This window comes from Saccostrea cucullata, unplaced genomic scaffold (genome assembly GCF_032062105.1).
Source record: "Saccostrea cucullata isolate Sc308-1 unplaced genomic scaffold, CSIRO_AGI_Scuc_v1 ctg64, whole genome shotgun sequence".
NCBI classification, from domain to species: Eukaryota; Metazoa; Mollusca; class Bivalvia; order Ostreida; family Ostreidae; genus Saccostrea; species Saccostrea cuccullata.
Genome location: NW_026937285.1, coordinates 1 through 26,641, shown reverse-complemented (window position 1 = coordinate 26,641; position 26,641 = coordinate 1). Strand labels below are relative to the sequence as shown.

The window sequence follows — 26,641 nt, the reverse complement described above, 5'->3', positions numbered from 1 at the left end:
TCTGTCGACTTTGAGGTAAAATTGGCTATAAAAGTTTACGGATATCAATATCAGTCTTTTAAGCATCACCTTAGGGTTTTATGTACCCCAAATCATTCAATTTTATGGGGCTTCTACCACTTTATTGGGGCTTCTACCCTTCTGTATGGGTATTCTCCAAAAAACGGGGGGCTTCTGGAATTTCCAGTTACCGGTTTACATGATCATGCAAGCTTCTCAAAGACCAAGATTTGCATATTATAAAATTCAAAATTGGATTACTCGTGCTGTTCCGGTTAAATAATCATAGTTCCTGAAAACCCAGGTTTTTTCCCCCCATATTCTATCATAAAAAAATAAATGAAAAAAATCACTTTTATTCGTCAGCTATGAAATTCATTAACCATAATGTGTCAAAAGAGAATACTTGAAACATCCATTAATTAAATAAAAATTTTGGTTTAGTATATCTTACAGCAGGAGTTTTTAGCTGGGTGCAAAAATGGCTAATTTTAGCGGTTTTGAAGGAGTCTGCATAAAAAGTTCTGCTAAAATTACTGGCATACCTTTGTGCAAGCAAAATTTTACATCTGCATAAGAAACATGCCTCTTTATCGCTAAAATTTTTCCTATAAAAATTTCCATACATCAGAGAATAATTATCAGATGTCTCTGATATAAATACATGTATAGTCAAGATCCAATGCAAAGATCAGCAAAAAAGTCCTTTATCCACTTTAGTTAAACAAAACAGTTGAGATATGTATTTGACTTCCATAAACTTATCAAAATTGCAGTATATATCTATTACTTTAACAACACAGGTTTTATTTTCATCAGTTTATTTTTATCTAAACAAGAATTGTGGCTGAATGCAACAAATGAAAGTCAAGAATACACAATGACTTTTTTGTAAATGCATTAACTTTAACATTCATGTATTTACAAATTACAAGAAAACCAATGAATTCATTTGCATCGTATCAACCAATGAAATTTACAACTCTTATGTCATGGAACAGCAATTACAGTGATGCAGAGTTAAGTTTACATATACATTATGCAATAATTTTTTTTACATTTAAAAATCTAAATAAAAAATTAGATGATATCCATTTACAGTAGTTTATAAATATCTGTAAAAGACAGCAGGGTGTGACAGATTTTCAATGGTAAAACGTGAAATTCATTTGAATTGTTTTTTGATCGTATGATATTCTAACTTAAAGCACAAAACCTAGCTAAGGATTTTAATTCCATTAAAAAATATAATTTAAATGAATTGATCAAGCTAAATAAGAGAACAATAATTGTTATGTTGCTATTAACTTATCCCTGCTAAATCTTTTAATTGGAAAAGAAGTCAACATACATAGGATCATTCAATGTAATGTTTTCTGCTATCAATTTGCCACAAGACTCTACATTACCAAGTCACTATTACTGTTACATATAAATACTAGTGCACTAAATACAAACATTTTGCCTTTCAGTAATCTCTGATCAACAAAATATTCACACTCAACCCCTCCCTCCCCTCACTTTTTTCAAAACTGTAACAAAATAAATTTAGGAACAAACAGCATTCAGTTCTAACAGAGATAAAACTTGTCTTGATGAAGTCTACACTTTGTACAAACAATACCGATACACACACTACATGAATCAGAAAAATCACATACTGGTTTTTATTACCAGTAATATTCACTGTCAATTTTTTAACATTAATGCACCATTTGTCCATAACACTGAACTTAATCAGTTAGTTTTTTTTCTCATTCACAGCAATATATTTATGTATATAACGTTTTGTGAAAATCTAGAACATGATCTGTTACTAGATGTGAAAGCACTTGTCTGTTCTGACAACTTCATTTAAAAATCTACCCTTTCACAGAAAAAATCACAGATTATCACAGATCTTTGCTCATTCCTGGAAAAAAAAAGAATAGAACTTGATTATCATTTTTTTTTCAAGAAAAGAATATGCCTCACAATTTTTGGAAATTTTAACCAAAACATCAAATCATCAACAGGCAAGGAAGATTGAAATAAAATATTCTAAAAAATTATATTAAAAAATGAATTAAATCTAGATTATAACATATAATTTTAAAATATCTAGTTTTCTAACAAAAAATATTTTCAGTGAAAACATTTTTTTGAAAAATTTCATAATGATAAAAAGAGCAATATCTTCCTTATATTGTTAGAAACTAGAAACTTTTTTACTGTCAAAATCTTACATTTGCTGGTCATTCTACTCCATGAGCAAATATCATGACCAGCCCTGGCTCCATTATCAAATCTTCAGGCATGTGTTCATTTTCACAGGCCATCACCACCACAGCTTGTTTACCTAAAATTGGAATTTCAGAATAAAGTTAGACTGATCTTTCATTGATACACACAACATGCTCCTCACCTCTGGGCTTTGAAAAATTCTCTAACAATTATTGATAGAAAGAAATGTTGTTTAATCAGTGCAGAGAAAACTAGAGAATATAAAGACTTTCATATTTTTCTGCAACAATGATCTTTTCCAAATAAATCTTCAATCTAATACACATTCTCTGATCATAACTTCATATGTAACATAATTGTTGACTTGTATATGACCTTAAATATTTCTAGGCTACAAGGTATTGGCAAATTTACAGTGAAGTGAAAAGGCTAACGTTATGTATTATATATCCCTGACCCTATATCATTCTTATTTAAAAATAACTTCTTATTTACTTAATAAAGCCCAACTGTACCATGATTGAAATTTACAAAAGTAACCGCCATTTATCAATAAAACTATTCAAATTAAAATCCCAACATCTGATCACAAACCTGGAATTCTTTTTGTGACGTAATTTTCATACTGCCTCCTGTTGAGTTGTCTGGTTTCCAGAGTACTGAGACCATGGGGCCATCTTCGTTCATGTGCATTCTCCATGAGTTCATTAACAATGTGGGGAGGGGAGCCACTGTCAATCAGGGCCCTCTTAATGACCGCCTGTAGCACCGCATCAGGGGTAGAGATCATACCACCCCAACGGGTTACCCGGGCAGTCTGTAAACTGTTCACCCATCTAAAAAATGATGGAAAATATTAAATAATAGATCATTTCAAATCACTTTTTTTTACTCTCAAGAAAGAAAAAAAAACGGTAAACAGGTAAACTACCACAGTGAATTTTATTCATATAAACATTTAATTGAAACAATTTTTTTTTCCCAAATACTTTATTCGGTGTTGCATTAATTATTAAACATTTATATTAGACATTTGTTCAAACATACACTAGCAGAACACTGAGAGAAGAATCAATACCTTATTTCTTTGTGAAACTATTACTACAGTACATGTACTTAATATTCCGAGAGATAAGTGGGGAATTGATAATCAAGAAATTTTGAAAGAAGCAGCACTTGCAAAATAAAGTAATTCACTTTGATTTTTAAGGTTCTTAAATCTTTATCAAGTCTTTTGATCAACCCTCCACCTGCAAATTATTGCTCTCACAATTTGAGGCCATCCTTGAAAAATTGTTTGTTTGGAATTGCTGCCTGAAGGGTTTCAGACACAGGAGGGAGGGAGGGAAATTATTATTTTTTTTTAATAGAAGATATATTTTAAATTTTTGATAAAATCTCAGTAAACAGTAAATTTATACATTTTCTGACTTTTTAAAAAAGTATCTACCATCAACAAAAAAACTAATTTTACAGAGATCTGATACATGTACTATATTTCAGTGTTTTGTGTGGTGCATGTGATACATGTAATGGGCATAAAAATTGATTAAATAAAAAAAAATCTTCCTACTTTTGGTCAATAAAATTTTTTCAGGAGGGGGCATTTCAATGAGGCGGGAGGCAATTCCAAACAAACTATAATTTTATTTTGGCCTGACATGTAAGGGCCATTCTGCAATATTAAATACTCACATAAAATAAGGAATCTACAGTGATACAGTATATTATTTCATGAACGTGGGTTTTTCAATGCTTCCCATTAGATTGCCCCTAAAAGGCAGTACATGTGTTGATATAAGCTATATGCTATAATGAGACTGTTCACATTTGGTCCTACCTTAGAACGTCAGCATTTTCCATCTCTGACTGTATTTCTCTCATTCTTGGATTAGATACTCTCATAGATCTCATGTATTCCTAAAGAAAATTCAACAGAGTTTGAGATATGAACTGATGTTATAACTTTCCCTTGAGACAGTTTTATGCCAAAATTCAAGAAAGTCTCGGAACACTGTTTGATTTGCAATTTGAAAGCAGTTATTCTAAAACAAGTAGATGACCCTGACACATTTGAATCTGTAAAAAACTAGTATCTATAGTAAAATCATATTCTTAGAAACTCACTTTTAACAACTGAAGTTCCCTCTTTTGTTCGCTTATATTTAATTTGTGTTCTGTAATTTCTGTCTGCATTTCTGTGATCCTTGATGCCTGCTGCTGAACCAGATTCCTCAGCTCGCGAACACAATTGTGATCCTGTGCATAAAATTATCTGCCACTTTAACAAACCCCGTTTTCAAGTTTTAGGGATGGTTAATGCAATAAAAGTGAATATATGTCCTGCGTGTCAATTATTATTTGTGAGACTACATTTTTGCATAAATACTACAGACTGTCTGCTAAAAATAATTTCAAATCTTGCATATAACAGTACTATTAGCCATTATATAAAAAAATAACCATAAATTGTTAAAATATTGTCCCATTTATGAATAAAATATTAGTATCTCACAACAGTAAGGTGTTGTGAGAATTTAAGTGATAAACAGTTAACAAACCTTTAATTCATCCTTAGGGACAACAATACCACACCCACTTTCACAATGTACAGGCTTTTTCGGGTTATGTTCACACTCCTGTATGTGCGCTGACAACATGTCTAATTTGACTATAGCCGTGCAGCCATACGTAGCATTATCGCAGGCAATCTGTAGACGAGAGAGGAGATTTCTGAGGATCCGTGGGACAGGCTTCAGCTGGTTGGGGGTGATGGGATTCCTGTCCACGGGACATGTGGGCTGCCTAGTCAACCACTCCTGTATACACGCTCCACAAAAAGCATGCTCGCACTGCGGGGCCTGAAAAGATATGGGCAAGAAAGTACATGTAATGTAAATAAGCTCCATATATGCTCAACAATTGAACACAGTGCATTTTTTGTACAATGCAAGAAAAAAAATTAATATTGCATTTTTTTTTACTTGGAAATGAAAAGGGCTAAGGATTCATGGGCATTTTTTCATGAGGTAATACAATGTACCTCTTTTTTCAACATCTCAGGAAAAAATTTGTATTCGTCAGACTAACAGTACAGTAGTATTTGTTTGCGCAAATATAAATTTTCTTTGAAATTTACATTAAGCTCGACTACATCACATAATTTCAAATTACCTGTAAAGGCTCTTCTAGAACTCCACTACATATGGGACAAACAAGTTCTTCATCAACATCACCTTGAAAGCGATTGAGTTCATAACCCATCTTGTCTGAAATATGTTAAGAAAAATTATGTACTAGTTATATCTACAATAAAAACTCTTCCTAGAACTCTGATGATGATATCTATAATAAGTATAAGTGCATGAGAACGACCGTGGGTTTCCAACGATGTGAGAAATAGGCATGAATCCTATAGTACCCATGAGCTTTATGAATCTAACCACTCACTACTCACTAAAAATCATACCTGTTAGTTGAGCATAACACTTGCTTTTCTCTCAAAACTCACAGATAGGATTCATACCTGGTTCTCATTTATTTTTACTTTATCAAATTGTGAATTATTAGAGTACACATGGTACAGAGAACAGAACGGATAATATATCTATATCTCTTAAATCTCTATCAAGGTTGTCACAGCATAAATCATAAATGAATTCCAATCTTAAATCTTTCCTTTTTTTAAAACAAAAGTATCAGTTGTCAAGTAAAGTTGATCTACATATGTAACACATGTCACCAAGTTAGCAAGAAAAGTGTCGGTTATTGAGCAGATAGAAATCATTTTCCAAAGTGATGCTTAGAAATTATCTTAATTTAATGAACGCTGTGTATGCTGTAATAAAAACACATTGCATTTCACCTCTATTTTGTGATCTCAATCATAACGAAATCCCCGCATCTTCAATTATTGTCATTTTCTCAAAATTCCGAAAATGACCACTTCCTCTTTCACGTTACACATGCGCGAATGGTTTAATAAACGAAAAAAGTTTATATTTTTAAAAACAATAATATTCTCAACAACAAAAATATTCATTCAAATTAAAATCATATTCTTCAATCCATGATGAGTTTTACATATGTATACAAATTCTGTATCAATAGAATTTTAATGAAGTCGATTAACTTTTAAGTTTAAAGCTCTTGCTCCTGCTTTATTGCGTTATTTAGTAAAACTTGAAATGGTCTGTAGCCCCAATCACTGAAACGCTTAACCAGAAAAGATTCTGACTATAGCTAATCAAGCAGATATGTTACATTGAGCGTTTCCAAAACATGATATTTCAAGTCTAAACAATATTGGACGCCTGGACATTGCGCAGATATTTTAGATCATTTTCTTAGGATAAAGCTTACAAGAGACAGGTATTTCTTACTTTTTTGTTTAGAAAGAAAAAATAGGTAATATTTGACTTGATAAATTTTACCATTCTAATAGAATATAGAAGTTCTATCCTGGTATTGTATTTTGACCTAAATTTAAATATATTTAAATGTTATCTTAGTTGGTTTATTGCAAACATTCAAAGATATTTGACTCTTGGTTATATTAAGAAAATGCCCATATCTATTACAATTTACATATTTTTTAGTCGTTCCTTGCATTTCAATATTCAACTGTCCATTGACTTAAAAAAAACGTTTTTAAAAAATCTACAATTAATTTATTACAACTTAGATTATCTAATTAAGCTAGGACTGCATGGAAAATATGCCTACATGCAAGTCTGTGTGATTTACACATCAATAATTCACACTAAACTTAAAACTTTCTTTATATTTACATTTTAAATGTTTGAAAGCAAAAATATACTCAATATAATGAATATTTGAATTTCTTGATGCCCTTTATCATTGCATTTTTACTAATGTCACTGCAGCCTTATTGAGACATCATACAAGTGCAAGTTTTCTGTGTATATTTCGACACATATGTATATAACCACAAAAATGGTATTCAAATCAATTTCACAGTTGGCTTAGTAGAAAAACACAGCGAATGTAAATATTGCAATATATAAGTCATGATATTATGCAGAAAATTTGAGAAAATATTTACTTCAAAATTTGTGTCTAAGCTCCTATAATTTGGTGCATTCTTCTTGAAATGGTGTTCATTTCAAGTGGCTACAATTAAAATTGTAGTGAAGAAAAAAAAGGGATGGTGGGTATTCAAAATTTAAGATTTAAAGGTAGTGGACTGAAATTAGTTCTATCAAATTGTATAATAGAAGTTCTTTTAATTTATAGACATGGCAAGTGTTGAGACTCCAATTCAGGAAGAAAATATTGCTGTTGAGAAATCAAACAGTTCCAGTACTGGCATAAACCAAGAAAATGAAAATCCAAACATACCTCCGAAAAATCCTGAAAATCAATCCATACCACTGCAAGAAATATCTTCAGGAGCACAGAAAAAAGAAAGCTCAGTTAATGGTGCATTCTCCATGAATGACGAAGAAATCAAGGAATGCATTCCACCAGTAACACACCATGATATTATTCCTGAACTTCTCTTGAGAGCAGAAACTAAAGACCAAGCACCTCAGTACTCTCGATTTGGGTCAGTTCTTTCATATACAAAGTAACGTATATTCCTTTGAAAATTAGTAGATATATCACTGTATTTTTAACTGGTTATTGATATTATAGTCAAACTTGTTCAATGTTTTTTCTCAAAATCAACTACCTTACAAATTTACCTCTTCAAATCATTGATAAAAATGAAGCTAAGAGTAAAGACCTGTTAGATTTTTTAAAAAAATATTTGTCATACAATCTCAACTGTAGGTGTTATAATTGATCTCTAATCCTTTGCTTTGAAATAAAGAGGAAAACACTGCCTTGTTTTCTAAAATCCAAGGGGGAAAAAAATCCAGAATGTAAATCTTCTTTGTAAAAGTAGTGGTAAAAGAAATTCTGGATATAAAATTAAATGGTCGATCTTTACACATACATATGTGCACATAAAAGTGCACTCAAAATTTAGCTCAACTGCCCTCTTCAGTTGATTAGTAAAATCATAAGTTATCACACTGGGGTTTTAAAAATTACATGTATTCATTTGAATTATATTTTAGCATGTATATAAATTTATCAGGCAAGAAGCAGCACAAAAGGCACTAAAATGTGAAAGCCAAGAAAATTAGTATTACGTTTACAGTTGAATGAATTCAATCTAGATATTAAGGAATAATATATTCCTTTTCCTCTTCCAGGACACTAATTGATAGAGCAAATCAATGGTTAAAGGAGAATCCACGCCAGATGCTGTGGAAATGCGAAACAGTTGTCTTTAAGGTTGGATTAGAAGAAAACATTGATACAGATCATGTTTACTACATGGAATCAGCTTATGGCTCTAATATATTCCTAGCAGGTCTAAGGTAAGTTTGTTGATGTAACAAACCTTGTAAATATTGCAAAATTTGCCTTGTCAGTGTTTAGGCCAGTGTAATATTTTTTAAGTGAAAGTTTTTGTTTATTTAGAATAAAGAGCACCATGTTTAATATATAATTATATGGAGAAAAGTGTAATTACTTTAAATTATTATATCTGTAAGTGATTTTTTTATATATGAATAAATTGTTGTTTTGAAAATAAGTTTTCAATTACAGTCAAACCTTGTTATCTTGACTGATAAAAAACTTAGAGATATTGGAGTGTTCATGATGTTGAGGGTTATTCAAGAATAAGTGATTGGGCCTTCCAATTCACTTCTACATATCCATGGTATTCAAGATATCTGTTTTTGAGACACTGCGGTTCAACTGTAATTGTTTAGGCAACAAAATAACATAAACTTTATCTGAACTAGACATGTTCTTTATTTAAAAGATTATGGTTGGTACCAAGACCCTCCCCTGACATTCCTGTTGAAGAAATTGGGTACACCTCAGCTTTACCAGGACGACAAACAGCCATAATGCAGGGACAGTATGAATCTCGTATCAACGTATCAGAAGGGGTGAAGCTGTCAGATATGATTGGAAATCTAAACAAACAGATAATGAAGAACCCTCTGCCAGGTAAGAGGAAGTACAGTTACAAGGATGAAAAATGTTTATGTAAATTTTCAACTATCCTCGGAAAACCCACAGTCAATCTTGCATACGTTTATTGATTGGGCAATAAGCATATGCGAGATCGACCATGGGTTTTCAATGATAATGTCTAAGGAACCATCTGTTGTAAATACATGAAGGAAAGTTTTTAATTCAAGATTCCTTATCCCTTTGTTCATTCTGAACACTCTTTTTCTTTTGAAAGAAGTCTAAATAATTTTAATATACATGTAGTTAAAATGCACAAAATTTCAGTCCCTTAATGTGGGGAAATTTTTGTTTTTACACGAATTTCCTTTTTTAACTTGAGTTTTATGACAAAATTATTCCCATTTATTTGATTGAGAGTTGTTTCTCAGCTATTACATGATCATGGAACCTTTAATGAATGGCATCAAATTCCAGTATAATTTCCTTACCTCTCTAAATGAAATCTTCCATACATGCTTATATACATTGGCATGGTGATTTACTAGGAACACAGTTTTAACTTTTTTTATTTCTAAAGATTTTTGTTTAAATTTAAACAGGAAATATTCTAAATGTGGAGACAGTGGTATACAGAGTTTCAACAGACTTTGGTGAACTACTGTCAGTGGATCCAGATGAAACTTGCTGGGCAGAACATGGACAGAAGACTAGAACTGTCGTCCATGGCTTGAGGATTTACTACATCAAAGGAAAACCACAATATGTCACTCTCGGTAAGTATAATAAATATATGATTTATATGTGTGTACTAAAGCTGATAGAATATTTCTAATTGAAATTTCAATAGTCAAGTATAATTACAGCATTGACTTCAAAACTTTAAAATAATTACATGTATGAATTTAATTTTTGTGAATTATTTAATATTATTGAACATTGTTAAAAACACCCACTCACACACAAGTTTTGGACTTTTTTCTTGCAATATTAGGATAATGTATTGTTAACACTGAAAAAAAAATTGGTGGAATTGTTGGAACAAGGGGGATGTTTTTATCAGGAATTGAGCATAATTTTTTGTTATACATAAACTACTTGTGTAATTTTTTTTTTTTTGAGTAATTATTAATATTATATCATTTTACTTGCACTTTTATCTTGAATTAATTTACTTTGTGAAACTATTCATTAAAGAAAAGGTAATGTTCTTTAGGTTTCCATGACGAACAACCAGACGTTGCTGATAATTCATTTGGAACATCAATCAAGTTTTTGCCCTTCAGAAGGGTTGTGGCAAAAATGGGCATGTTTCTAAGGAAGCAGAAGGTACATTTCTCATAATTCTATGATACAAACTGCATTCTTGGCTTATTGTTAGTAATTATGCAAAAAGTTGTGTAAATCTTCCACATTTACATTAAGAAATCAAATAGAATGTTCAGAGTTTTTCTACATAATGTGTTATAAAAATCGTTCATATTTCATACAGTTCGTATAGCTATTAAGAATTTCAATTCATATAAATGGTGTTGGCTTTACTGTTTAATGTTTTCATTTTCAGAACATCAGAGTATTGAATCTACAGAGTGTCAATGTAAAATTTGTGATGGATTCAAGAGGTATGCAAAACTGTGTAACTATATAATGAAAAAAAAAAATCTCATACAAATAGCAAGGAATCATCACTATTGTATAAATCTTGTTTTGTTGCTGCTGAAATGAGTGAAATGGCAGGGCACCTGCTCTGTTTTGCTGCTAATGACCAATGCATTAAAATACTCTGTCAAACATATAACTTGAAATGCATTTAATACAATGATCAAGATAAAGAGAACAAAAAGAAATGCTGGTTGTTTTTGGTTTACTTGCATACCGGGTATTTAAATTTGTGAGCTTCTATATTTTGAACTTCCTCAGAGTTCTCCTTATTTTACAGGTTTCATGAAAATTGAGCATGAGGATTGCACTAGCTCAGAACCAGCGCACATTGAGACAAGATACTGCAAAGTCCTCAGAACATTTTTCCAGATCAACGCCTCCAAATCTGCAGAACAGCCCTACAAGTCCCTCAATCTCTCCACCAGGCTGTTTGTCCCCGTCCGAGTGTATGGTCGCGAGTTCGAATCCTGGTCTAAGACAATGATGAGACTGACAAAATGGATGGACTTTGCAAGTAAGGAAATAATCTGAATGAATGAAATAAATGAACCAATTATAAAAGGGGGGGTGTAGGGGGAGGGATACTAAAAGTGACATCTAAAATGGCAAGAATACAGAGCTGTCATAACTCAAAAAAAGATTTTATTTTTAAACCAACTAAGTTGTCAATGCCTAAAGTGTAACATTGAAGGAAGATTTACAATGTTCTAAAAGCTTGTCAAATTAATTAACTTAAAAATGCATTTTATATTCAGCTAGTTCATTTTAAAAGTATTTCCCCCTTTGTTCACTAACAGAGGTGCCCCCCTTTGGTGTGGAAACCGTTCAATACCAGATTTACATTGATGGCTACAGTACACCTGTTCTGGAAGACAAGATTGATATGTCTATCAGACGAAATATGGGGCGTTACCATCTCTCAACAATCAGGTACATGAAGATACATTCATTTTCTTTCAAATTCTGTAAAACCATGAATTTTAAATGCACTAAAACATGTTTACAGAGAAGCACAAGGGTTGATAATAAATAATATACATGTACAAGAAGTTTATGATATGTACAGTTTAAAACATAGGAATATTGCAAATTACGTACTTGTACATGTAATTGAGAATTCTTTATAAGCCCATTTGTAGAGGTTCAAAAAACTCATAAGTACCAGGATTTTTAATGCCATATTGTACTGAACTCTTACTGAAACATGACTTTGTTTAGTTTATCAGTGATTTTGATTTTATGAATGCACTCCCACTATGTGTCTTTGATTTTAAGGATGTGCTTCCCTAAATCAGTATTTGTCTTTAATTTAAGGTTTTGCTTCCCCTAATCAGTATTTGTTCGTTAAGGATGTACTTCCCGTAATCAGTATCTGTCTTTAAATTTAAGGATGTACTTCCCTTCTGAGTATGAGGAACCACCAACAGAGGTGTCGCCTGAAGTGGACACAGGATATGCTTCTTCTTGGGGATGCTCCATATCATAGGATGGACCAATGCATTGTGGGATTAAACTCACAAAACAGTATCCAGACACAGTCATAATAGTAGGGGTTCCTGGGGACATTTTTTGTCAGTAAACAACAGGGTATCTCTAGTAAATTGTTACATTTTTTTTGCATGTCTTAAACTAATGAAGTCAATAATTATACATGTTTCAACATTTTTTTCTAAGTCAAAGTGGTGTAGGAAAATGAATGTTTAATAAAATAAGCACAACCAGTCAATGCACAGATACTTGTTATATAGGTACTCTATACACATATTGTCTCCTGAGATTGTGAAACTTTGACTACAGTGAAATCCGTCCATTTTTTTTCCTGTCCTTTTTTTTGAAGGGGGGGGGGGGTTATAAAAGAGGAACAGATGAGTGAGATATTGTCAGAGAAAGCACAATAGCAAAACCATGATTTAAATGTTTGTGATAATTGTAGTCAGATTTCTTGTCTTTGAAATAATTATAAAAATAAAACAAAAAACATTTTTTTCCTCAATTTTTAATATCAAACTTCTATAAAATGTCGAAGATGTTTGCACAGGCATGTAAAAATTACCCATCTGTTTGGGGTTTTTTTTTCTAATCACAAAAATGAATCATCACAATTTATCTTAGTAAAATTTTTATGTTGTACATCACATATTTAATGCTACAGTAGTGCTTTATCCATATACATTCATGACGTCAATAGGTTTTGTTTATAGAAATAGTTTCGACAATAATCAAGGTTTGACCTGTTATTTTCACCTAGGCATATTTCATGTGAATTTGATTAAATGATTTTTAAAATTAATAATTTTTCCGATAGCAGTTTCTCAATTGCCAAAAGTTTTTCTTCAAATATTTTTAGCAATGTACTTAATTTTTCAGTTACTAAATACAATAACTTTGTGTCAGTGAGTGTTTATGAAATATCACTGAAATTTGAAATGGTTTTAGTGCAATGTGACAAGTGTTCAGAATTGTGTATATTGATATTACATGTTTACATTTTTCCGTCCAATAGGACTTCAAGTCTTAGATTGTGAATCAAAACATTCCAGAGTCATTTTGTGATTTAACTATTTGCACTTTGTATTTGTACATGTATTACTAATATTGATGTTATATTTCATTCAGTTCTACAAAATCCATTTTTGTTGGGATTTTTTTGCATTTCATTATAAGCTCAATGTACATGTTGAAAGTTGCTTTTTTTTTATTTTCGCATGATACATAATGGGATTGTACTTTATCAATATTTGTACATATATGAGTAGATGTTGTTATTAACAATTTCTAAATAAAAATGTGGCATACACTTTTGTAGATTTACATGTATCATGAGTAATCATATTTTAATTGACATAATTTGTTTTCTTTCTTCATGTAACTTATAGGTGTTCTATTTATTCCATGAAAGTATTGTTATTTATTCATCTATATGTTGTTTGATACACATAATCTCTTTCCATTTTTGTATCTCTTTTACACCTTTTTTTGTAACAGATGGTTGCTGTTTTTCTTTCTTCTGAATTTTGTATTTATTATTTTTTTAATTCCTGATATTAATAAAAATCAAATACAGTAATAAAAAGATTAAAATATGCACAGTCTATTTTTTACTTCAAAAACATAAAGGGATGGGGGGGGGTTTAGCCATTTAGTTGCATATACCATATATGAATAGATTCATTTTCGATTTGTATTTCATAAGACTAAAATTGGTTGACATGGAATTTCAAATTTGATGCTGGAAGATGATTGTTTACATGTTTGGTAACCTTACAACAAAACTTATTGATAAATGTGATGACTTCAGCTTTTCTAAATACTATCACCAACTTGATTATGTAGCAATATATACATGTACCATAATCACTTTCATATGGAGTTTATGTTTCCAAGTTGTTTCAATATGCAAGATCTTCGTTAAAACAAATTCTAAAACAGTGTAACGTATATAGAAATAAATTGATAATATTCAGCCTAGTTGTAGGCAAATTTGAGGATTTCCAATTTTGTATTCTAAAAATCATAATTTCAAAAATGTAGTTGTAAGAAAACCTTTCTTTTTTATTTAATTAAAAATCGTTTTAAATTTTCAAATAAACACTCATAAAATTTCATTTTTTTTCAAGGGGGGGGGGGGGTTAATATATTCCAATTATATTGTGGTCTAGATTTTCAATGAAAAAAAGATGGGTTTTTTTCCTCGACATTTTTAGTCAAGATGTGTTACTTCTGCTAAACAACTTACCATGTATTTTACCACTTCGTCACCAAAATCCAATATAACACCCATGATTTTCTACAAAAAGCCATATCTATAAACATTTTCTACTTACACCTAAGAAAAATAGCAAAATAAACGAAATTGTCGTGATTTTTACCAGCAATATATTTGACATCTGCATCCACTTTTGTTGTAGTTACGTCACATTGATTGTTGCGTTCAAATTGTGTGTGTTTTTATGATGTCTTACACAATTTTGTGCAATTTTTTTCCGGCTCGTTGAAATAATGAATAAAAGCAAACATGCATTAATTCATTTTTAAGACTGTATTTTTTTTTAAATTGGTATTGACTTCATATAACAATAGTGTCATTGTGAAATTTATATTTATATAAAGGATAACAGAGTTTATTTAACATGTCCAGTTTCATTTTAAACATCGAGGAAACCAATAATTACTCGCTATAAATTCTTATTTCATAAAAAAATCTGAAGATGACGAGCAGTAAATGAGTTTTGAAAAAAGCAAAAAGAAAAAAATGATGACACCGTCACACTGATTTATACTGTGATGGCAATAGACTCAAAAAAGAGTACTGCTTTGTGGTAAACAATGTCATCCTTGGCCACACTGGAAACTGTAGTTTTAGTTTGACTGGTTGATGAAAAGATATGTCGAGGTTGAAAGAAATTCAAATACGCAATAACTGAGTAGATCATTATTAAGTGAAATTCGGGACCTTGATTTTTCAAACATTAAAAGAAATATGTTTCTTTTGAGTATTAATAAAAACTTACTAATCCACACTGATATCAATTCCTATAGCATATTATTTGATTTGGGAATTATGTATGTAGGGTATATTAGTTAAATATGGACTGCTAGCTTAAATTGGAGAATGAACACATGAATTGTTACTTATTGATGTGAAAGGGAGATACGTTTCTCTCGTCTATACAGCATAAAATTCCAAGCAGCCTTTTCATGTTTTCGATCCATTCCGAGCCGGGCTCAATGAACAACCGAATTATGGGGTTCTAGTATTCTGAGAGACGCAAGGGTTAAAGGGTGGATCGAGTATACTAAGCTTACATCTAATAAAAGTAGTTGCACTATTCTCATATAAAAAAAAAAGCAAATAAATTTTTATACTCTCCATTTACACTGCCCTTTTGTTTGGTAGATAAGATAATGTAATTGTTACGTTGTATGCCATGACGTCACAATGCTGGGCTCCAGACAATATTACGTCGGTCTCCTGTGCAGAGTCTTTATGTCAATGTGGATGATTTACTTTGATATTATATAAATGAGGCACCGTTTTGATATTTTTCATGTATTTTCTGATATCAGAATTTTGATTACTTTTTATTTATTTTTCTTTGGTTTATACTAAACATTCATTTTCTAATAACAAAGAATAAACGGAATTTTTTTGTATCAAAGATTCGAATTTTTGATATCAGAAAATCATTTTTATATCAAAAATTCGAACTTCTGATATTAAAAAAAATCATTTTGTGCCATCAAAATTCAAATGGATTTTTCGATATCGCCAAATTAATATTCTCTTTTAAAAACCAAACGAATGTTTGAAAAGATGATTTAATAAAATAAAATTGGACTCTGAATTATTGAATTATGCTCGCAGAAAAAAAAAACGATATAGGGAAAAATTAATATTCTAGAATTAAGCTGGGTCGACCACTTTTTTGCCGAAAGTTGAAAGGAATCTGCACAGTCATACTACTGCCCCCTAACCGGTGTCCCGGGCTTGTTCGAGTATGTTTCCCCACCCTTTTTTTTTCAAAATTTATTATCCATGTAAAGAAAGTTTAACACAGAGATACACTCGATCTCATTCGCCAAACTTTATAATGCATGGCTTTTGTTGAAGATCGAATCATTGACATCCACTTGATTCAAAGAGAATTTTTAAATTACCTGATTTTATCTTTTTTATCCTTTATCAACTGTTAAAAAAATAATAAGGCAAATTTACCCACAATCATTGAGGATATTTTTTTTTATTTTTCAGACACTTATTTCGGACGGCCACTTTGGGGTTTAATTTTCTTAGGACCGAAATCACATGGACTTGAACTATATTGAAACCGTCTGATGTCCGAAAACGCTACCTGATTTGAGCTACCCAATCAAATCAATTGAATGTTACCCATATTTCGGCGGATCCACGCGTCAAGTGCTCAATGACCCGGATGTTTATTATTCAGTCATCAAACGAGAGAGAGATAAGAGAAGACGGCTGAAATTGGGTTAAATTGTGATTGTCTTGAAGTGCAAGGGTACCCCGTAGTTTATTCGTCAGTATAAATAGAATTTTTAAGTCACAATGTCAAACCCAACAGCTTCGCCAGATAACGTACAAGTAAACATGGCGAACCAAATGCAACAGCCTCAGATGGGATTACCGCAGGGTGTAGTTGTGCCACAGGGTCTGCCCCCGGGATTAGCGTACCTCGGTGCTCTAGATGAGGTTCGAATTCATCAACATTTGGACCTAGTGGAAGGTAAATATCGCGCTTTCATTGCATACGGACACACCCCGTATATCTTTTGCAGCGAGTAGCGTTATTTCGCAACATGGGTATGCTGCTGGTTTTCTTCTATAAATAGCACATCGTCACCGAAAAACTGAGCATGTAGATTTTAATATTTGAGAATCATTCTTGACGTTGTTAGATGTGTGAATTATTCCTATCTATATTATATAAAACATCATCCTTGGCCACCCGTGGAACCTAAGTGGGTGTGGTCTAGTGTGAGAGAGTTAAAATTAGAAGTAACTCAGGGACCCATTTTTTGCCCTTTACTTATTACATAATCAGGAAAATATAATACATACAATAGAAAAATTGAAAAGTATTAATTTTAATCCATAGGCGAATTGAAAGGGGGGGGGGTATCATTGACTTTCTCAGTGATACAAAATTGAAAAGTATTAATTTTAATCCATAGGCGAATTGAAAGGGGGGGGGGTATCATTGACTTTCTCAGTGATACAACTATCTTTCTGCATATTATGTTCTTTGCATGGTTTGGTTATCTAAAAGTAAAAAAAATTTCATTTCTTGTTGCCATGTTTAAATGGCTTATAACTGCAAAGAAAAAGTACAGATAGAGACAGTTGCTGAGTGCTGACATCAAGAAATATATCTTTGAATTAAAATGCAGGCCCAAGAGTTTCTTACAATAGAAAGATTGGTGGACTTAAAAAGTTTATTATCGTCATTTCCTGATAATTGTGCCTACTAAACTAAAATTTCCTTGATTTAATCAAAATCACTTCAAAATAAAACACACTGGAAGGAAATATTATGATTTTTCCATATGATTAGCTTAAAACATTGAAGAGAAGGAAACTAGAATCTAATTATTAATTAGATGTCTTTAAAATTCAATTATTTATATAAACTTGCTATTGCAACAGATTTCTTTTAGAACACAGTCAACACACATTTTATACAAACAATAAAATATCTTTCTATGTTGTAACTGATCAGTACAGGAATTAATTTCCGGACTAACAATGGAAGAAAGCATTGTATTGTTTAAATTTATTGCTTATCTTAGTGGGGGTTTTTTTTGTTAACTAGGTTAAAGCAGAAATTGCACCATTGTTTAAAGCTTAGTCATTTGCTGAAGAGGGTTGGGTGGTTGTGGCCACTTTCATATTATCATATTGATCCCATTATGAAGAAGAGCTCATATAAAAATATACCAAAATTATTTAATTTTAAAACTTAAATGTATGAAATTTTTCAATCATGAAGAAATTTAATTTTATAATATCGTATAACTGTATACTGGATTATTTTTTCCCTTTCACACTTGCAAACAAATTTGCCCAGTTTTAAATTTGCTCAATTATAGTTTTGTTTAAGAATTTTAATTATATATTGTATTCTTTGATTTCCCCTGTTTTAAATTCGCCCAAATAGGGTAAGGCGAAAGGGGTGAAAATAAAACAAGGGCGAAAAAATTCCTGTATACAGACTAACAGTATTCATTTCTCTGTACGTCAGAGCAAGGACTAGGTGGATTTTATGTCATGTGTATCTTAATATTTTCAGTTATGGTTGGCTGGGAGAGAAACAATAAATACAGACTCTGTAACAACCAGGAACAGCAGTTCATGTATGCCAAAGAAGGTAAGTCAGCTAGGGTTAGATCTACCTAGCCAGATTTCTTACCAAATTATGTAATCAGAGCAGTAAAAATATGTAATGCTACAGAAAAGCAACCTGGCCACCCAATAAGTAATAAACATTCCATATTGGCAATGCATTTGGTTATCTTATTGATTCATAAATCAATATGTCACGAGAAAGGCTAGTTTTATCAGTAGTTTAAATAACCTGAAATTCTCATCTGAGAGACAAATAAGAAGTACTGATTTTTTTCATTTCTATTTAACCGTTTTCCCATATGTAAGCTTGAATTGAAAGGTTTTGAATGAACTCATATACAATCAGAGTGCAAATAAGAAATAAAAATGTTCAAAAGGAGCATGTAGCAGTGCATCTATAATTAAACCTAAGTGGATAAGGATGTCTATTAATATTACATAATACTGGTATTGGTAACAATTAACTACAAACAGTTACAATGATATAAATGCACAATTAACACTGCATTTCATAAATGTAATATAACAGGAAGTGCGTGATGCACAGCTTCCTGCTAGCTTGGGCTAGTGGTTTAACCCTTTAGTTTGTTTGGTAAAGCACTGAACTTTCATGCCAGAGGCCCCATATGTAAGGGTTGTTCTTAACTAAATTGAAATTTTTGCTATAGTCATATGGGCTAATTACAGTGTCTCTGCAATTTTTTTAACCAAGGGTCATTATGACCCTTTGTTATAAACTTTTGGGAGTCAAAAAGATTTTTTGAGGGTTATTATATTAAGTAAACCTTTGCTGCAATTCTAGGGTCCCACATCAAACTTATTCCTATAAATTTTTATACCTATTTTTGACCCTGGCTGGACCCCCGCCATTTTTCATGTCTTATTCAGAGGTTTCAGGTTATGCGTTAAACTTTTCTACCAGTGGTAATATTTTGCATGACCTGTCTTAATACGAGTCTTTTGTCATTGAAGATTGAAATGGTTAATCCATATCAGACAATGAAAACACACATGGCATGTTTACTTTTATAACAGCAGTTATTATTGGTTTTTTGGGGTCATTCATCCTGTCAGTCATACATATTGTGTCCATCACTTTCACTTATCCGGTAATAGATGTTGAAAGTAGAAGTGGTTCTTTGGTAATAATTAAGTGCTTTACAATGTCTTAATTAATAAGAAATTTTTTAGAAGAAAGAACAATCATGCAGACTAAATTGAAAAAAAAAAATGTTTTGGTAATTTTCTAATTGCCATGTGGCTAAATTGAATTTAAATTTAAGGCACTCGTTAGGAAAAATAATTAAGTGCTTTACAATGTCTTGATTAAATATGAAATTTTTCAGAAGAAAGAACAATCATGCAGACTAAATTTAAAAAAAAATTGTTTCGGTAATTTTCTAATTGCTGTGTAGCTTTGAATTTAAATTCAAAGCACTCTTTAGGAAAATTAATTACAAAGGATGTGTGGATGACTGGGTTTAACCCCAAATGAAGGTCAAATAATTTACATTTGGCACCAATATTAGGACCCAGGACCCAGGTATTCTCACTGTTAACATGGTTAAAATGATTGCCCCTTGAACTTCACCGTAGTAGTGTTGTTATTCCTGAAGAGATAAGAATAGAGTTCAATCTAATATATACATGTTTTTAAAAGGACACCCATTTGCAATGAGAAAATCAAAATCTTTGAAATTTTCTTACATAGACATAATGTAAAGACATTCAGAAAATAATATGTTAAAGTATCTTGCACATTGATATGTAAAGTTATGAATTCTACAGATTCTGGCATTTATTTTCGACAGATACTGACTGTTGTACAAGGCAGTTTTGTGGACCTGCCAGACCATTTGTCATGGACATTATGGACAACAACATGCAGCCCCTGATTCGATTGGACCGCCCCTTTAGATGTCAAGCGTCTTTCATGTGGTGCTGCTACTTACAGGAAATGGACATTCAGAGCCCCCCAGGAGTCTCCATAGGAACTGTCAAACAAATGTAGGTCAACTGTCAAACAAATGAAGGTCAACTGTCAAACAAATGTAGGTCAACTGAAAGATGTAAAGGCGAAATCAAATTGCACAGTTTGATGTATTTTTCTGTAGGAATTACTTTGTATCATGTGTAGCATTAATGAAAGCTCAGGTTAGCCATATTTTTATCTTCTCACAATGGAGTTGGAGGGGATATAGTAATGCCATTGTGTGTATTTGTGTGTGTTAGCTTGTCCTTGTGCAAAATGGAAATCATTGTTTTAATGATACGTTCATTGTAAGGGAATGCCATGCTGTGTGATGCCCTTGCTTTCTGTTTTCTTATTTTGAAGAATTTATTTTTTTTCAAAATTAAACTCTCAGTTCCTTGTTTTTAGACTTGATGCAATACATACTGATGTTGCATTAAGAGTTTGAGAAATGCCTTGTTATGACAGTCTATTGTGGTAAGTCTGTAGGCAATGAATGGCATTTACACTCCCATAACTGCTTGATTTTCTATTTGCAATAGCTGGACACCATGGAAACCAAAATTTGAGATCCTAGATAGCCAGGGACAACAGAATTTCATCATTGAGGGAGAGTGCTGCTTCTGCTGTCCTTGCAGGGATATTATTTTCAAGGTAAGCGCAACTATGCCATTGCAGGTAATCAACTATGGGCCCAGAGTTCAAGTCCAGGAGGAGGGTAAATTAGTCTTATGTATTTAGCTTATTCAAGGACAACAAGCAGGCATACTTATTACATAATTTCATGAACAGGTCTAGATCTTTTTTGAGAAGCCAAGGTCATTGGAGTTTAAAGTCATAAATTTTGTCTGAGCCCTTATTCGAGATTGTAGAAATAAAACTTTTTACCATCCCAGTTTTGTTTGTACCCTATTAGTATCTAGATTTGACAAGAAATGGAGGGAACAATACAAAACTCTTTCTTGCATCAAAAGGACAAAAGTTAGCAACAGAGAAACCTCTAAAGTATGTCATTCTTGAAAAAACAGATGTGATTACACCCCCTTCTGCAAATGAACATTTAGGGAATATATACAGTGTATAGAAATCACTTTTTCCATCTGGCTATCTCAGATTGATATTGTCTTATTACTTAGCGGGTAATTTACTTGTATGTGTAAGTACTGATTATGCATGAGCTTTGGTTGACCATGAGGGCTTATATTTACCTGTGAGAGTTTTTTTCTTTCTAGGTGTTTGATCCCAAGATGCAGGAGGTGGGGGAAATCATCAAACACTGGGGAGGATGCCGAGAAATCATGGGAGCTGTCAACGACTTCAAAATTACTTGTAAGTTATTTTTTTAACGCCTGTCTAATGGTTAGAGTTGGGAAGGAAAGATAAGAAAAATCCTGTAATTTCCGAGATAGGCTTACTTCAGATGGAAATAGTGAAAAAATCTCCGAATTGAAGATGTGTATATTTGTTGTACATGTATTGTATCTGTTAAAAGAAATACACCTATTATAGTCCCTCACTTAATTACCATAATGTGACATCATTCTCAGTATCAAACTGAATTTTGAAAGAATTTGATAGAATTCATTCCTCCAGCATAGTACTCAAGAATGTTTAAGGAGAGGCTAAAATTTAAAAAAAATTCCTTTTTTCATTGCTATTTAAAAATAGATGTTGTAATATAATACATGTACATTAGTATGCTTGTCATAAATCATTTATTTTTTCCTTCAAATAGTTCCCGTGCAGCTCGACGTCTTCAAAAAGTCATTATTGATGGGTGCTGTTTTTCTCATCGACTTCAACTACTTCGAGAGGAACAGGAACCAGTAACTGCGAAAATCGACCAGGGGGCGAGAAAATTGACTAGTGGGCATATCACAACTATCCCAGGAGAGTGTTGTTGTGTATAATCTACTTTTAAAAAACTTATATTTAATCCCATGTAGTGTAGTACAGCAGTTACTTGTATATGTACCCTGTGTGTGCAACACATAAAAATGCCACATGTGACCGGTATTTAATGAAACCTCAGAGTATTCACTAAGTTTATTATGTGGACAATGATAAGGGTGTTTTATTGCATTGTTGTGAAAATTTTTACTTGTTATTTGGCAACTAACCTTTTTGAAAGAATTTTTAAGTGCATCTACGCAACAAGAAAAAATTTTTTTTAAACACTTTGTATTTTTAGGTTAGATTGTTCATTGAAAATTTTATCTATTGCATGCTTTTACAATAACTGGAAGCTTGTTTCATGATGTTTTAAAGTTTCAATTTTATTCTTCAGTGGCATTGCTGTACATGCATGTTAAGAATTAAAAATTGTTTTATTTTTAACATAATTACATAATTACTGTATACAGGGAAATTTTCGCCCTAGTTGGAAAAGGGCGAATTTAAACTGGGGCGAATTCAAAGTAAATGGTATATCTTAAACAAAAAATTCTGGGGCGAATTTAAAACGGGGCAAACTTGTTTCCAAATGTGAAAGGGCGAAAATAACATGGGGTGAAAATAACCCTGTATAAGTATATGTTGATAGAAAATTTACCTGGTAAAATGTAATCATTTTATACACAACAAAACAGTATGTAGGATCTACGGCCATATCACGTTGGATCTCTTATTTATTTTTACTATGTACATGTATTACAAAAACAAAGCTTTACCAAGACACTATAGACTAGAGTGTATCATGAGCTAGAGAGAGAAAAGTTGATATTAATTACGTGATCTGTGTTACCTGTAATTATTTAAGTTTAAGCTGTGATAAAATTTATCTGATGCCTTATTGACAATTAATTGGTCAGTTTCTTTTTTGTGTGTTTTTTAATTAGATTTTTTTCTTCTTTTAAAAACAAGATTGAAACGGGAAATCAAATTTATTTCAGGTACAATTGAAAGTGTAATATATATAGTCCAAAGGTATTTGTTTTAAATTGTTTTGAACAGAAATTTTAAATATTGTAGTGGTATTTAGCTTTCTTCACAGTACAAACCGCACAATAATTAACTGCCATAAAAATCCCAAAATTGCCCTGGGATTAAGACATTCCTAAAATTTTTATTATCTTTAACAAGTTTATCCAGTTTTTTTTTATACCAAAGATGTGGTTTTCAATGTTATGTCTCTTGTTTGAATACCCTGTGAACCCTATGGACTTACTTGTATTGTTTCTATGTTTCTCATGCACGTATAGATGATCATTTTTAATGGAAAGACAATGTAAAACCACATATCTTAACTGTACATTTGTTAACAATATTTTAAATCCCATTATTTTTACGTCTATCAAGTTTATTTATCACTGTTACAATATATACACATGTATGTACTTTTATAAATGTAGTTTGCTAGCTTAGTTTTAAAAATAACGATAATCAGTGATGCCTTTGTTAATTGTTCATATTTAGCTGTTCATTTCTGTTTGTAAAGATGTAAAAATAAAGTATATACTTTATATGGACATTTTTTTTTTTGTTTGTCATTTGTCTTTTAAAGGGAAAATGGCAATGTAAATTAAAAAGTTTTCATCCCTGTCGCAAAATGGGTAAATTGAAAGCTGTAAAACTGAGCATCTAGCAAGAAGATGGAAGTAATCTCTCAAATTATTTGCAGGTTTAGCTAGAACTGTCCAAAAGGATCAATTTCCCCCTGCTAGGTTTTTCAGAGAAGCTGTCTGGTCACTTAAACTAGTATTGGTGTTCAAAGTTTGTTTAAACATTTATAGTGAAAAGAAGGTATGGTTTAAACTGTATTGTTTTTTTAAAAATTTAAAGCTTTCAAAAAAGTTTTAAAACTGGTTGAAATAATAGTTGAGTTAATGACTGTGATAGATCAGGAAAAAAATATGGCATGAAGAAGTACCATTCCGTAATTATGAAATTACTCTTTTGATGCATTTCACTATAGGCCTCAAAATGATTCATTTCAAGGGTAATTTTCCTCCAGATAATAGTGTCCACAGGTATCGCCCACATTAATTTTTGGATATGTTGTGTCAAATTCAATGAAAAAATCAAATAACTCAAAATCGTTGTGGACGATACCTGTTGACAATATTTTCTGAAAGAAAATTTCAATGAAAATTAGTGTCTCTTGCAGCTTTTAAAGAAAATGTAACAAAATTTACATGTTTATGACGTCACAATTTGCTTTTAAAATGTACGTGAGAAAAGTTATTTGTATAAATTATCGGTATGGTATTTCAATGATTCAGGAAGCATGAGTTTTCATTTTAGGGCTCAAGTGAGCTTTTCTGATCACAATTTGTTTATTGTCCGTCCGTCTGTTTAGCTGTCCATCCATTTGTAAACTTTTCACATTTTTGACTTCCTTTCAAGAACCACTGTGCCAATTTAAACCAAGCTTGGTACAAAGCATCCTTAGGTAAACGAGGGGGGGGGGGGGTAAATTGTTAAAACGAAGGACCAAGTCTCCTTACAATGGGAGATAATCAAGAAAAGACAAAAAATATGGTGGGGTCATTAACTTACTGTTTTAAATCTGTATGCTGCTGATAATTACACATTGCTTGCTGTTTTCCTTTTTTTTTTGGCTTATATCACAGCAATGATTTAGTACAAGTCATATTCTGACGTTTTATGAGGGATTGGCTCAAAACAGTTTTTAATCCACTGGGTTTGTTTATAGCATAAACAAAACCAGGGACATTAGCAATTAACTGGTACCATTTACACTTCCTATTCAGAATGTGACTTAAGTGTAGCAACAATGTCCACTTTTGTCTTTGGCCATGCCCATCATATTCCACTAAAAATAAACAAAATTGATTGAGTTGCTTCATGTGGTTGTCGTCCCTCTCATGAATTTGTCAATCTCATTAAGACACAATAAACAGTTAAACAGAAAAGAATATAAACTTACTGTTTTAAATCTGTGTGCTCCTGACAATTACACTTTGATGGTTGTTCCTCGGCTTCTATCACAGCCAAGATTTTGTACAAGTCACATTCGGAAGTTTAATGCGTGAGTGGCTCAAAACATTTTTTAATCCACTGGGTTTACCAGGGACATTAGCAAGTGGTACCACTTACACTTCCTATTCAGAATGTGACTTGAGTGTAGCAACAATGTCCACTTTTGTCTTTGGCCATGCCCATCATATTCCACTAAAAATAAACAAATTTGATTGAGTTGCTTGCATGTGGTTGTCGTCCCTCTCTTGAATTTGTCAATCTCATTAAGACACAATAAACAATTAAACAGAAAAGAATATAAACTTAATGTTTTAAATCTGTGTGCTCCTGACAATTACACTTTGATGGTTGTTTCTCGGCTTCTATCACAGCCAAGATTTTGTACAAGTCACATTCGGAAGTTTAATGCGTGAGTGGCTCAAAACATTTTTTAATTCACTGGGTTTACCAGGGACATTAGCAAGTGGTACCACTTACACTTCCTATTCAAAATTCTATTAAGAATGTGATTTGAATGCAGAAACAATGTCCACTTCTTTCTTTGGCCATGCCCATCATATTCAACTGAAAAATATAAAAAAAAAAATGATTAATTCATTATGTGATGTTACTTTTGAGAAATTTTCACTCATATGGAGACCCAAAAAAGAATTTAAATAAAAATCAAAAAATTAAACTTACTGTTTTAAATCTGTGTGTTGCTAAAATTACACTTCGATTGCTGTTGTTTTTTGGCTTCTATCAAAGCAAAGACTTTGTACAAGTCACATTCTGAAGTTTTATAAGACAGTAGCTCAAAACAGTTTTTAAATCTTCTGGGTTTGTTTATAGCAAAAACAAAACAAGGGACATTAACAACTGGTACCAGTTACACTACATATTCAGAATGTGACTTAAATGAATCAACAATGTCCACTTTTGTCTTTGGCCTTGCCCATTGCATTCAACTATAAAAAATTATTAAATGATTGCTTGTATAT

General features: G+C 31.9%; 3 protein-coding genes and 1 long non-coding RNA gene across 4 annotated transcripts; 2 read left to right on the top strand and 2 right to left on the bottom strand.

The window, feature by feature from the left end:
• Positions 1-804: 804 nt before the first annotated feature.
• On the bottom strand, positions 805-6,195 carry LOC134247714 (E3 ubiquitin-protein ligase NRDP1-like). The gene is made up of 8 exons (XM_062730045.1): positions 6,089-6,195; positions 5,398-5,492; positions 4,785-5,084; positions 4,351-4,482; positions 4,064-4,143; positions 2,818-3,059; positions 2,226-2,338; positions 805-1,912 (listed from the first exon to the last, which is right to left on the bottom strand). Exons 2-7 carry the CDS (start codon positions 5,485-5,487, stop codon positions 2,235-2,237), a joined length of 948 nt encoding a protein of 315 aa, XP_062586029.1. The 5' UTR covers positions 5,488-5,492; positions 6,089-6,195; the 3' UTR covers positions 805-1,912; positions 2,226-2,234.
• A 272-nt stretch (positions 6,196-6,467) lies between these two features.
• On the top strand, positions 6,468-13,606 carry LOC134247713 (uncharacterized). Its single transcript, XM_062730044.1, has 10 exons — positions 6,468-6,594; positions 7,480-7,792; positions 8,448-8,615; positions 9,068-9,258; positions 9,825-9,998; positions 10,439-10,551; positions 10,787-10,844; positions 11,162-11,398; positions 11,682-11,814; positions 12,274-13,606. Exons 2-10 carry the CDS (start codon positions 7,482-7,484, stop codon positions 12,368-12,370), a joined length of 1,482 nt encoding a protein of 493 aa, XP_062586028.1. The 5' UTR covers positions 6,468-6,594; positions 7,480-7,481; the 3' UTR covers positions 12,371-13,606.
• Positions 13,607-16,724: 3,118 nt separating this feature from the next.
• On the top strand, positions 16,725-22,553 carry LOC134247712 (phospholipid scramblase 2-like). Its single transcript, XM_062730043.1, has 6 exons — positions 16,725-17,129; positions 18,693-18,770; positions 20,560-20,755; positions 21,263-21,374; positions 21,953-22,049; positions 22,456-22,553. The coding sequence occupies exons 1-6, from the start codon at positions 16,952-16,954 to the stop codon at positions 22,548-22,550; spliced, it is 756 nt and encodes a 251-aa protein (XP_062586027.1). The 5' UTR covers positions 16,725-16,951; the 3' UTR covers positions 22,551-22,553.
• Positions 22,554-25,274: 2,721 nt separating this feature from the next.
• LOC134247697 (uncharacterized) lies at positions 25,275-26,459 on the bottom strand. The gene is made up of 4 exons (XR_009987916.1): positions 26,343-26,459; positions 26,139-26,225; positions 25,609-25,853; positions 25,275-25,494 (listed from the first exon to the last, which is right to left on the bottom strand). It is a non-coding gene; the product is annotated as an uncharacterized LOC134247697 (long non-coding RNA).
• Positions 26,460-26,641: the final 182 nt, after the last annotated feature.

Coding starts and splice junctions, on each gene's coding strand:
- LOC134247714 (XM_062730045.1), bottom strand. CDS start 5,487: ATGGGTTATGAACTCAATCGCTTTCAAGGTGATGTTGATGAAGAACTT. Junction 5,085..5,397: donor TTCTAGAAGAGCCTTTACAG/GTAATTTGAAAT, acceptor ATATCTTTTCAG/GCCCCGCAGTGCGAGCATGC. Junction 4,144..4,350: donor GGGAACTTCAGTTGTTAAAA/GTGAGTTTCTAA, acceptor AATTTTCTTTAG/GAATACATGAGATCTATGAG.
- LOC134247713 (XM_062730044.1), top strand. CDS start 7,482: ATGGCAAGTGTTGAGACTCCAATTCAGGAAGAAAATATTGCTGTTGAG. Junction 9,999..10,438: donor ACCACAATATGTCACTCTCG/GTAAGTATAATA, acceptor AATGTTCTTTAG/GTTTCCATGACGAACAACCA. Junction 10,552..10,786: donor TGTTTCTAAGGAAGCAGAAG/GTACATTTCTCA, acceptor TTTCATTTTCAG/AACATCAGAGTATTGAATCT.
- LOC134247712 (XM_062730043.1), top strand. CDS start 16,952: ATGTCAAACCCAACAGCTTCGCCAGATAACGTACAAGTAAACATGGCG. Junction 21,375..21,952: donor GCAGGGATATTATTTTCAAG/GTAAGCGCAACT, acceptor TTTTCTTTCTAG/GTGTTTGATCCCAAGATGCA. Junction 22,050..22,455: donor CAACGACTTCAAAATTACTT/GTAAGTTATTTT, acceptor TCCTTCAAATAG/TTCCCGTGCAGCTCGACGTC.